The sequence below is a fragment of the Rhyacophila brunnea genome, unplaced genomic scaffold, assembly GCF_057557595.1.
Source record: "Rhyacophila brunnea isolate RB1 unplaced genomic scaffold, BYU_Rbru_1.0 scaffold_6, whole genome shotgun sequence".
Lineage (NCBI taxonomy): Eukaryota > Metazoa > Arthropoda > Insecta > Trichoptera > Rhyacophilidae > Rhyacophila > Rhyacophila brunnea.
The window spans coordinates 7,593,493-7,607,324 of NW_028233276.1; the positions used below are offsets into that span (position 1 = coordinate 7,593,493).

The window sequence follows — 13,832 nt, forward strand, 5'->3', positions numbered from 1 at the left end:
ATCTAAATAAAACACCTACCTACCAATATTAAAAAAATATCTTGTATCACATTTTTTGGGTTACACTGTTGTTTAAACTATTGCAACCAATGCGGTTTTATTTTGCTACCTATCTCTACTGGAGTTGACTTTATGATTGCCTTCATTGACCACCGTTGTTTGTAGTTTGGACACTAATGAAGTAAACTGTAAAATGGCGAAATAAAAATTAATTGGTGACACACCCCCATAATCTGCAGATATTTTATTTACAACTGCATTTACATTAATGTGCCTATGGTGACCATGGTTGGCTGGCCAACGTGCCATAAAACACCATTATGATCGTTTCTAAAGCACAGTTATCGACCTGAAGATATGTTTATAGACTGAAATAGCCCGTTAATACCAATACCTCGAAAATTATAATAAAAACAATGTTTTAAAAACCATTAGAAATTTTGTTGCCTGCCAATTAAAAAAATATATATATATATATATATACGTATATATATTATGTATGATAAGATTGAAAGTCAATTCTATACGCCCCTGTACGATATAATTTGTTTTCTATTTGTTTAAAAATCATAGCTTAGGTAGCTACCTGTCCAACTAACTGTTCCCGAAGTTCTTCATTCGTGAAAACAAACACATTCATAATTACGTTACATTGAATATATACAATGTCCAATTTAGTGCCTAATTATTTTTTCTTGCTTTGTTAATTATGTGGTTAATGAACTTCACATTGAAAAATACCGGTTTGTATTGTGGAACAGTGTGAATTAAACACATGACGTAACTTTTTGTATTGGCAACACTGAGACGTATAATTAATTATTGTATTGTCTATGTACGTTTAAAAACAGGTGTATTCTATTTTGTATACGAATACGCTATGCATGTGGACATATTTTTTTTAAAAAGCATGCTATGCAGTAGTATGTTATGGTTAGACTTCGTTGATTGATTGCAGTGACGTCCCTAGACAAAATGCCGCCACATTTTTTTTATACAGTACTTTTTATATCCTTTCATGACTCGAATATTTAAGAAATGTGTAGAATGGATACATTACTAACAAGATATAGGTAACTACTAAATCTAATACCTATAAATGCCATCTCTGCTTCAATAGACAATATTGCTAGTCTAGAGTTTCAGATAGGTATATTTAAAAATACACCTGACAACTTCCATAACTCGCGAGTGACTGTGAAGAACGTGACGTCCAAGGACAACGGGACATCGCGAACCCGACAAAAAAATAAAGTCCTGTTGAAGATTTTATAGTACTTACCCAATTAATATATTTTGTTTCCACCTAGTGAGCTGATTTTTTTAATGGAAAGATATTTCCGTTATTACTAAGTTTAGGTAGCTTTCTATATAAACCTAATGATTCTCCTCTATTTGCCGCCCTTTGAGTAACTGCCGCCCCCAAGCGACGCTCAGTCTGCCTACCCCCACGGGACGTCACTGATTGATTGGTATTGACTAAAATAGCACATTTTACCGCTAGTTAATAATGCACTTATTCTATGAAAAATACAATACGTAGTATGCGCTGTAAATGTGTTATGGGATCAATAAAAATATATCTACGTTCAGAGATGTAGGTATTTAAAAATTCAGCTAAATTGCACGATCTGAAAAATTTGATACAATTTATTGACATTGATGATATACAATGCGTTGGGTGTAGTTTTCATGTCAGCCATGGATAATTATAGTAAATAAACAGATGTAATGTTTATATACAGATTTGTTACAAAATAGTTTTTTTATGAAATTTAAGCCACATCGCCGAGAACGTCGGAACACGTCATCGTGATATTTTTTTCATAACGGTCGATACGTCACTGCCATATCAGTAATGCGATTGGCATACTAAAACTTGCTTCGTTTCTGTGGCGAAGACTTCTTGTTGGACGTGTGGGTGTTGTCGATTATAACAAACGAAAATAATAACTACACGCGTATGCGGGTGATCAATGAGTTATACTTGATATGCCTGCAGTACCTATATTATAATGTAAAGTAAATAAACACATTTGAACAGTAACGCCAAGTAATGCGCAGCAAATTGTTCTATCATATTATAATATAACTTAATTTAAAAAAAAAATAGAATAAACTGAATAGACAGATAGAATAGCTGACTTTTTTTTGATTTTATAAAAAAATATGAATAATTATGTACTGTACCTTAGAGCCGAAAGTCTGGAAGTCACATATTCAATATTTTGCAGGAAAGCAGTTTTAACATAGTTCATATAATCTAGTTAAAATACTAAAGCTCCGTATGTTTGACTTCCGCACTTATGCAAATAATCTTTTTGCTATAGCTTAAAGCTAAAGACTTAAATTGGACGTCCACTCTTTCAGCTCTAAAGTATAATAATTGGACTACCTTTTAGAAGTACGTATTTTGAAAACCATGTGACATTGGCATTGGCATTGGCAAAATTTCAGCATTAAGAGAACGTGAATACACATTTAAATCTGCATACTTAACTCAAAAATGTTAAAAATGTGACTTCCGCACTTTCAGCTCTAAGGTACAATAAAAAAATGTTTATGATAAATATGAAGTAATTCGCAAAGCATGCACACAAGGATTAAAATGACTACATTACGCAATTGGCATTTGAAAAAAAGTAAATTAATCAAGTTGAATAAAAATGTGACATAATATAACATCGTGACAGTGATGTACGAGGATATTGCGTGACGATGAGGTGAAACCGGCCTTCAGGAGTGACGTCATGAAGAGAGTCTTTGGAGGATGTGCACAAACGCTTCCTTGTCTACAAGTAAGTTAATAGTTAACAACGTTTAAAGCGTGTGGCAGCGGGTTGTTAGAAGCACAACTGGGTGTCATATTATTATTAGCCGGCTGATTTTCCCACGAATCAACGAAATGTAAAACGTATAATAAATTGTATAAGAGGTATAATTCCATGGTTAGCTGTCCCTATATTTAGAACATCTATGGCTGTCCCATATACCATACACTATACAGTGACCGACCGGAACAACTGGCGTGCACACTTAAAAGCCTATTATACAATATTGGAGTCGAAGAAGTTGATGATGGTGAGTGGTGTCATTGAATACTAAATCATTCTCCATTGTTCAAGACATTTTGATGAAATAATACACTATTATTTACTATTCTTGATATTGTAGGCACCATTGACAGATAGTGATAACTATCCCATGGGGCACCCCATCGAACGAAGAAACACAAGGTTTTGTGTATATCAGTGGTGCATGGTGGTGGAAGTTTATAAAATTCAATTAAACCCTGCCTAAACCAAACCATAATAGTTAAGGTATGCTAAGGGTGATCCGACAAAAATAGTGCACACTTTTTCAGTCATACTTATTTCTTTTCGTTGAATTAAGAATACATATTATTACAGATGGTGTTTGTTAGTTTTATTTCAATTCATTAAGCCCCGCCTATACAAAACCATAATCGATAAAAAACATTCTTCTATCTATAAAATATCCAAAATGTTATATTATTTAATGGAATAATTTTATATATTTTAGAGATAAACGAATATTTTTTGACTATTCATTATTATCTACTATGGCTTGGATTATTAAGGGTTTAATTGAATTTTAAAAACTAACAAACACTATCTACGTATTGTAGTTTCAGTTCAATGAAAACAAATACATTTGACTGGGCAATGTTTGGTGTGCACTATTTATGTTGAATCTCCATAGCCTACCTCCACCGTTCGCCACTGATGTTGTCTGTTATTAGGTATTTAAGTGACGTTGTTGTAAAGGGATTTGACCGCTTTAAGGGTGACAGAATATGTAGAGAGTCTGCATTCTATAAGTTGGCGTTCACGTCACGTCGTTCGCGGATGGAGAACATTGTGCCATCGCGTTCGACTGTTGCAAGTTTTCAATGGGAGGGAACGAGATGGAATGCAGTGCTGAATGCTGAAGCGGGGGGGGGGGGGAACCGCACGCCAGCTTATAGAAGACAGACTCTAGTGATCAAAGTCGGATTGAAGGTTGCTCAGAAGAATGGAAGAGCGAGAGTTTATCGTTGCGTAACGATATACAGTTGGTATAAGAGTAAATGATAAAGATGATATATTTACGGTCCGAGGCTCGGTGGAAGAGATGTTGTGCGGAGTGATTCTGAGGCTGAGATTTGACTGAGATAACCAATGACATTTATATGGACGAAGCATCTGGAAAAAAAATGACATTCACTTTTTTGTCGGGTCTGCTTAATGGCATAATCTGTTCTAACGCCATTACAATAAAGTTGATATTGCTATAAATTCCCGATGCTTTTTGTCGGTCTGCCGAATGGTTCGGTTCGAACGGGTTCGCTCAAATGAACATTGACACAAGAAACACTGTTCTAACGCCATTACAATAAAGGTGATATTGCTATAAATTCCCGATGCGTGATATCGCATAATGCAAATTGCGTGACGTCTACCTATACATGTGCGAATGTCTAAGAAATCCATAGCTACTGTATTGAGTGCGTTGTCCATTAATAATGTCATTGGAGATAACCCATCAACTATGACTTCTATTTATATACTCGAATATTCGGTATATTGCAAGTTCTTATATTAAAAAATATATTAGAACCTAAAATTACACATTAAAAATGGAAGTGGGAGGATTATTAAATAGCCAATGCAAATTTCTATTGGTTGAATTTGTATTGAAGCTGGACAATTCGACCCATTAAACGGCGTCTCTGTGCTGTGTTTTCTTCATTATTGTTGACTGTGTTTATGGAGAAAGTTTTGGAGTTTGCACATTAGATGCCGATCACGTTCGTTGGCTCCGTCTGCCCCCACGAGTCACCCCTCCGGGAAACATTTTCAGGCGTTGAGCTTTTCAACAGATCACGTCCAACGATTACATCTTATGCAGAAAATTACGCACGGAGATGTTAATCTCTACTGTCGAAAATCGTTTACGTACTTCTTCATAGGCACTAATATTTTTCAGATGTACCTAATAAAATATATTATTTTACTTTGAAGTAGGCACACAAAAATATGCTCGCGTTTTGATGTTTTATTATTACTTATTGATAATATTTTTGTCGAGTTTACAAATTGGTTTCAGGTAAACAGTAATTTTTCTCAAAACTATCAAATTTTTTCATATGTACCCCACATCGCCGTTAAGTACCTTCCCACTATTGCATATTTTTACTTACTTTAATATTTCATATCAAATAAAACAATGAAAAAATATGGGTTATACCTAGAGAATTCATAAATAATGGGATCGATCTCGAGTGTGGAAGAATACGGGATAAACTTAAACACGTTTCAAGAATAAGACATACGTCGAATACTGACAACTGCTCTCGGTTTATGACGCTCATTTTAATATTGGTGTATTGGAGGTTGCAACAGACACTATTGCACGTCCATAATGCGTAGCTCATTTTCGTAGGACTTTCACACATTCAAAACCCTGTGGCAAAATGTACTGTATTGGGATATAGCCTATCGGAATTATTTTTATTAATATTTTCTGTGGATACCTAATACATTTGCATGGAAAAATACTACACGGCAAAAGTAATAAAATAATAAAAAAACAAACAGCTCATCACTGAATATGTAGATATATAATTATATTAATAAATTCAAAATGCATCTACTTTCCTAAAACTACTTTAAAGTCCTATCGAATGATAGAGAAATCTGACTTTCTTTTGAAAGAATCATGTAATCACTGAAGAGTTGTTTCGAAGCTACTTTTTATTTCAAGAACTTAAAACGTATCTTTCAGTGTTGCTATGAAATACCGCTTTCTTTTTATTTCAATGGGAAAAAAACTATGCAAAATGATAGTAAGTACCTAGTAAGTGGATACGTACACTAAGTAACATTATGCAAATAAAAACATCGCGAACCAAAAGCTTCACGAATTTCAATGCATAAAATAGACGCGGATTCATTGCAGTGCATTTTATAAGCGCATTTAACGACTAGTTCGTTAGCTACATATAAAAGTTCGCAGTACCAGCAAGTCTAGAATGTGTGAGTCAGAAAAATGTCCCTTGATAGTGTGAGACATGAGACATAATAAAAAAACTATCGACTACTTCGAATTCGAACGTATCAATATTTTTATCTCTCGTTTATTTGCTCAAATTAAAAACATGATTTTAGTAAAATCTAAGTATTGGAGGAATAATTCTTATTGGGTTATTTTATCACTGTTATCACTCAGATTATAGGTTCTGACATTTATACTGAGCGCATTATTTCCTTAGTACCTATACAAAAAACTGAATAAGTATTTACGTTTGTTTCTTTAGCTTGGCTATTTTCATTTAAGATTGCGTTCAATGTAAAATATATTATATTATCGAGTTTACACTTTGGAGAGAATGGAAATTATCATCGACACTGTGATTAGCGACCCAGGTGTTATCTTATTCAGGAAAAGTGACTGAAAGGCGTTCAGTGAGATCTCGGCAAGAGAAAGAAAATGTTGATTATTGTGGACGGATAAACAGGCAAACAAGTCCATCGTCAGTGCATTTGATATTGGAGACTTCTCGATTTGCCTGCTCTGTACTCTCAATTTTGTTTGGTAACAGGATGACAAGCTGGTAAAACTCAACGTCAACGAGAAAAGATCTAGTTTTGGATTGATGGACCAAATTAAGAGTGCCACAGGATTTTCACTAACACAATATGATCTTCAGTGATAGGTTCTTAACTAGGAACACCAACACAGTAATGAATATTACTCCTGTCATAGTTTATACTCCTGAATTTCATATTAGTAACTATAATATTGTGTATGGTAGAGCTTCATTATGTTATACATACGCAATAAATTATTTACATACGTATTGCGGGTCTATGTCAACGTCTAGCATTTTTAATAGGCATATAGCCTGCAAAATTTGTATCTAGTGTATGACGTTAAATCTAGCGGTTTTCAACACCCCACCCCACACAGCTTAAAACTTCTCATAAAAAGCTAAAATACCTATAACATCAAATTTGCATGAAAATCAACATGCTTCTTTTCCCTATGGCCTACTTATACCCATCAAATAAATTATGTGTTTTAAGCATCATACGTCTTTTCTTGCCCATGTGGCACAGTATCGTGCCGCACGTATGCAGTTTGCCGTATCACACTTCACCGTGAAATGTTGTATCGGAAATATATGGCCATATATTAAAGACCGTCCAACCTCTCTGGGTCGGATAGTAGTGGCATAAAATCCATGGCTAAATAAAACACGGTTCTTGTCGGTTTAACACTTTACTGGAAGTCAGCAGCAAACAAATTTTGAAAATAGCGGATATACTGGATTATTTGTTAGGTTAGGTTAGATTAGGTTTTCATTCTTGAATTCAAGAATTTTGCCAAAATCAGCTATGAACATTGAAGTAATGTCCATATCGAATCTAATAAAATTGGAGACCGTATAGGTAGTATATATGGTCATCTCTTTCCCAAAAGAAAGCTCATGGCGAACTGTGTCACGGTGAAATGTTATATGTATGTACAATTTACATGTCACCGGCGACATGACATGGCGACATTATGAATAAAATAGCATGTCATTCATACTAAGCTGGGAATATAAGATTACTTACAGCTAAATGTTTTTTTTTTTGTTTTCAAACAATGTGTTGCTTCCGTGGGATTTTTGCTGGGATTTCTTAGACATTTGCAAATGTAATTATTCAAATTAAACGATTTGTTATTGCGAAGGATCATTGTTATCTAATCGTTGCACGTATTTATTAATTAATTATAATTAGTTATATGTATTGTTCGCTCACGCAAATCTGTGAACAATCGACACAACTTATTGATTCAATTCACACATGACAAGGCAAAAACTAGACTCGTTAAATCGTCTCTTTATTATGCCTTATGAGTCTTATGACTGTGCCGAACAGGTTTTTCTGCATGATTTTTTTTTCGAAAGTAATTTTGGTCTCTACGAATTTCATCTTAATAAAAATATTGAAGACTTTTTTTTGTAATTGTTTTGATAGAAGTAAATTATTGTGGTGTCGCAATTTTTTTGTTGTTGTAAAATTACCAAGTCATCTGCTTTGAATATCAGGGCAATTTTGTTAGCGTATTATGATTTACGACTTTTAAACCTGATTGGTATTCATTAGTAAATTGGCTGAAAATTACTTTTATTTTTTAGGTTCTACGTAATTTTAGGCCCTCTATAAAGAACTCTGAAAAAGTGTGTTAACATCATTAATCCACTGTCAACACCCGCCGCTCTTAGTTAGAATTAGATAATTAATTATTATTTTCAATACACTTCCAGTAATGTGGTGGACTGAAGAGAAAAATAAAGAATTTATAGTTGACTTTCTTTGTGTTAGTCGAGAGTAGTCACGATATTGTCTGCTGACTGGTGAAATCTTTCATATGTCATCGGGAATTGACGGGGTCTCCATTTTTCATAAAGGATGCTGCAAAGTTCGGAATTTTTTAGATGAACTTGCCCATGAAAATATTCAAGTTTTCTTCTCAACTTTCTGTAAAATCTCCAGTAATATATACTCCATAAATTTAAATAGATTGTGATTCTTGACTGGTTACTCTCAAATGTGGTGATATTCAATAATTACAATACCTGGCATACTCGTGACAATTAAAAATTGTTGTTTGCGGTCGCTATCAATAAATTATTGACTGTATGGGCTCATGGATTTCAGTGATAGTGACTGAAGGAAAAATGATATCGACAATACTGACATGCACTAGTACGGAATAATTATTGTTTTGTATTCAATGTATTACCTCTAGAAGCAGGGTGGGATTTTCAAGCTTTTACTGAAAATATTGATTGTTTTAATATTATTGCCATGCTATAGAAATAATTTTTCATATAAAATCAATCTTCTATTTGAGAGGCCTTCATCCAGCAGTGGATAGATTCAGGCTGATGGTGATGATGATGATGATATAAAATTAACTGGTCATTAAACATGGAGGGGCAATTTACTTTATGTTAAGCCAGGAATTTAGGTACCTACCTGATTATTTTTTAGTTGTTATGAATGAAAATAATTAACATGTTGTTTTTTAAATTTGTTTCAGGGCTCCCCGGTGGCTCGGCCGTCCGTCATGTCTTGCCAGTCACTGTCGTTGGCTGCCCCAGACCAGGACCCCCTTCCCAGCTTTCACAGGTATCAAAATACAATAACATCTACTTCCTATTCAGTCCTAGTCCTCTGGAAGAGGATTAGAAGCTGTCATGGTTACATCTTGTACTCTTAGTGCTGCAAACAGAAACTGTTTACTTCATTGGAACCAGCCCATCGAGTTTTTCTTATTCCTCTTCTATATGCTCTAAATTTTCCTGGAAAGATAATGTCTTCCTATTAAGCCACATTTAGACCAAGTGAACGAATGTTTGTTCTTCCTACACTCGAGCAAAATTCTTATGCTCGCTCAACAAAAAACATTTACATCAAGAGAATTTCGCTGGAGTGGGGGAAGAAGAAACATTCGCTCGCTTGGTATATATGCGGCTTTAATTATTCACCATCATATTTCACCCAAGATAGTGAAGTTGACTCTTGTCACCCTTGGATCATGTTCAGATCCAAATATGTTGAAAAAAACAGTTTATATAGAGACAGAGCTTAAATATATTGTGTCCAGGAAATTGTTTGTATGCGGAAAGCCGTATCATAGTTCATCGTGAACTGTTACATCGGAAATAGATAGCCGTATAGTATTGAGATCAACTTCATGTCTAAATAAAACACTTGAAAATATGTAATAAAACCACTGAAATACAAGGGAAGACAGAAGAAAATAGGTAGAAATTCTGGTAGTTGCTCGTAAATACCAATTAAATAAATTTTCTTATTGAATCCAATAATATTGGATCATTTCTGTCTGCAATGCTTCATGAACAATGCGTTACTTTTTGATCTCAATGCTATACGTCCATCTCTTTCCGGTAAGGCAGATCACGGTAAACTGTGCTACTGTGAAATGTAATATGTACAATTTACATGTAACCTAAATATATGCGAATGATGGTGAAAAAATTAGCTTCAACTCATTTCATCGTAGATTCACCTCTAACAAACATCAGACTATTGTGCTCCGGATTTATTTATGCATTGATATTAATACGCATTGCATTATTGTTACAAGCATAAAAATCACTGTTTTGTCGTTGTTCAGGTAAAAGTTACTATCAGCAGAAACATAACTTTGAAATAATGGTTTTTAAATGATTAAAGGTGTACGGAACATAGAGATTTTGGCAAGTTTTCTCTCTGATTGGTCAGGATCAGTATTTTCTCCCAATCACTGACCTTTAAAGTATATTTGTTTCTGAATCCATTGGCATATATTTAATGCAAAACTGCCACTTCTGCTTTAGTGACTTTAGGGCTGAATAGCTACTATGCTTAAATTATTTAGATGATCAATCACAAAAATTCAAACAGCGGTTTGTCATATGTACATTTAAGACGGAACTAACGTTTGACAAACAGGCTGCCATATTAGTGTATCTGTCAGTTTTCAAAGTGCCAATGTAAAGAGTATAATATTTAACGACAATAAAAATGCTTTTGCCATATTGTAATATGTAAAGTTCATAAAATTCATCCTTTCCTTTATATTCTAAAGAATTTTTTTTTCAGATCTTATTTTTGTTCATGACTTAGGATGTGAGCATACAATCTTTTCAGCACCAGGCATTAATCCACATTTCAATTAAAACCTTTATGCTTCTACATACATGTGACTTCAGTCAATAGTTACAACTCTCTGCAGTATATCAGTCACGAGTATTTCAATATAAGCACTTTGGTTAATTATTAATCCTAGAGTCATTTACTTGGCAAATATGTTTCAGAGAACGGCATTTGAGAAGCTTTATTCAAATTGTTAAGTGTGAATTGATTGATTTGTAGGTCTGTCCACTTTTCCAACGACGGTGATCGGAAGTCGATGGAGTGCAGCCTGGAATACCACGGGGACCCTGACTCCGATACCAGCGGTGAGCATTCTACTTGATCCATGTTTCGTAATCATAACTAATATATAATATGGGAAAATGATTAACAATGACAGTATGTACAGAAAGACAAACTTGTCTATTAATCAAAATGCTCTTTTAATATGATCTATCGACAATAATTATTATTGGGTGAGATCAACAAAAATCTTGATGAAAAGGTAAAAATTTACCTGTAAAATGTAAAAAGAGAATTATTATTAGGTTTATCTACTTCTATCGATATGAAATCTTCATCAAACTTTTTTTCGTTGTATCATCATCATCATCAGCCTGAATCTATCCACTGCTGGATGAAGGCCTCTTCAAGCTGCTTCCACTTCTCTCGGTCCTGTGCATTGTGTTGCCACGTACTTCCGCAGAACTTTATCATTTCATCGATCCAGCGGCCTCTAGGTCAACCTTGCGGACGTTTTGTACTTCTTGGATACCACTGGATGACTAGATTTCTTCGAGCTATGTGTCCAGCCCATCTCCATTTAAGGCTTTTAATAAACTCTATTACATCGCAAACCCTTGTCTGCTTCCGTATACACTCATTCCTCTTTTTGTCCTTTCGCGTTATGCCCAGCATGCACCTCTCCATACCACGTTGTGCTACTCTAAGTTTCTGGATCTCTCTTTTACTTAGGGTCCATGTTTCACACGCATATGTGATCACGGAAAGCACACAAAAACAAAAAAAAAACTACATGTTCGTGGTATATAATAGACTTAAAATGGATGTTGGCGATTTACTTTCAAAATAATTGCCATAAACGCTACCAATTAAATAACCATCGCACTGAAGATTATTACATAAATGCTGTCAATAAAAATATTAATACTTAATACAAGTGTAGTCGAAATTTTCAGTTTTACTCTACGATATTTCCGACAACGCAAAGTCTAATAAATCAAAATAAACTAGTCTTATAATATTTTTTTATCAAAATAGGTATTTATTTGGTCACCTCACTAGAAACACAGTAAGGGTTATTTCCATGAAAAGCGACGTTGCTAAATTATTACGACACTTGTATCATATTTGGCGTCATATTTTCTTTTAATAGCGAATTCGAAATGTATAAATCAGTCAATAATAATTTTCTATGTACAATCCTTCTGATACATGTAAAATTTATATTTTTTTCCTTGAAAACTTTACCTTAGCTGTAGCTGGACAGTTTATTCGAAAACCTGTTACCTACTCCTCGCAATATTGAATAAAATGGTAACTAATCACTATGACAGTACATCGTAATAATGTGTATTGGTCTTATTATGTACCTACCTATATATTTCAACCTACACAACTTTCACTTGCAGGGTGAGTGCTTTATCCATTTAGCCAACTGTGTTCTTAGAGATAATTGATGAGTTGATTACAAAAATGACATTTTTTTGAGAGAGAAAAATCCTTTAGATTATATTATGACGTTTTTGTAGGAACAATGATTTTTCAGACCTATACCATATCTGTAAAATAGAAAAGCAGGGATAGATAGATATTGTAAACGCCCGCAAGATGGCATTCAAATGTCGATTTCTATAAAAATTGACATAGGTACGTCTTTTTTGGAATCAACTCGTCAATTTCTAATACCTGAGGTTTTTTCAAATTTCGTCAATATGGCTACCAGCCTTGTAATTTTCATCACTAAATGTGGCTCATAGATGGTGTCAGGATTCTTCTCGAATCAAGTTTAGTTTGTTATTTTGACGACCGCTTTGCTGCATCACAAATTAATAATGATTGATTATAGAGACTGAAGTGTTAACTTTAAAAATTTTAATAAATCAAGTGAATTGAATGAGTGAAGTTATACTTGTCAGTGGATTTATCTTTTTATGCATTCCTGAATAATGTGACAAACCATGGTGCTAGAATCTATGAATTAAAAAAATAACCTAATTTTTTCTGTACTGAGTACTTTTAAATTTCCGAGATAAATTTATATTATTGATTATTGATTTCCACAGGCGGGTCATGGTCGACCTGGTCCCGGGCGATGAGCACGTCCGCCCCGGCGACTTCCAACCCGGCAACCATCGGCCTCATGTCGCGCAGGAGCGCCCCCGGTTGCCCGAACATCACCAATCCTTCCGGTACGGCATCGGGCGCCAATAGCAGCGGGCAAGGAACGGAGGCCAGATTCCCTCGCCTCGAAGAGTGCGCGCATTTCCACTACGGGAGGGTCAGGTTAGGAGGACTGAGGGTGCGGGCGACTGGGGCTACGGCTAAGGCGGCGCATTGTGAGGACGAAGGTGAGAGGCTTAATTATTTGCTAACTTTTAATTATTGTTATTTTAAATTTATAATTGTCCCATGAACATTGGCTAATAAGAGAAAATAGGGAATTATTTATATACTTCCAATTCCTATAAAAAAAGGCCACTAAGTCTAAATTAATATAATCCAAATCTAAAAATCTGAAACTGCTTGTAATGTTGTGATATTATATTCTATTTATGCTAATCATCATTATTTAGGTGGCTGGGTGACAGTTAGCGTTTGCCCTCATTCTGATGACGGAGAAGCAATTCCAAGATGTTCAGAAGGAGACACTTCATCGGCGAGCGGCAATGCCAGCGTCTCAACCGCCACTGTCGGTGCCTCGCCTGTTGGAGTCGCCGTCTGTGGAAAGGAGCCTGAGAAAATGGAATGGATGGTCACCCGGAGTGCTGAAAACTTCAAAATGCTAGATACCATGCTGCATAGGTAAAGTCTTTTAACCACAATCATGTTTGATTTAATGAATGGTAATGAAAAGGTTTTTTTGACCAGTCAATTTGTAATTAACTGGCC

General features: G+C 34.8%; 1 protein-coding gene across 2 annotated transcripts in view; it reads left to right on the plus strand.

The window, feature by feature from the left end:
- Nucleotides 1-13,832, plus strand: part of CdGAPr (GTPase-activating protein CdGAPr) — a 96,696-nt gene that overhangs the window by 59,838 nt on the left and 23,026 nt on the right. The window contains exons 1-5 of one of the 2 annotated variants that reach the window (XM_085956865.1): nucleotides 2,537-2,798; nucleotides 9,100-9,188; nucleotides 10,941-11,026; nucleotides 13,007-13,291; nucleotides 13,517-13,745. In XM_085956865.1, the coding sequence (XP_085812991.1) occupies nucleotides 2,751-2,798; nucleotides 9,100-9,188; nucleotides 10,941-11,026; nucleotides 13,007-13,291; nucleotides 13,517-13,745 (737 nt within the window). In that variant the 5' untranslated portion in view covers nucleotides 2,537-2,750. Of the gene's footprint in view, nucleotides 1-2,536; nucleotides 2,799-9,099; nucleotides 9,189-10,940; nucleotides 11,027-13,006; nucleotides 13,292-13,516; nucleotides 13,746-13,832 lie in introns of those variants that run through there. The other variant, XM_085956866.1, reaches the window with a different exon arrangement.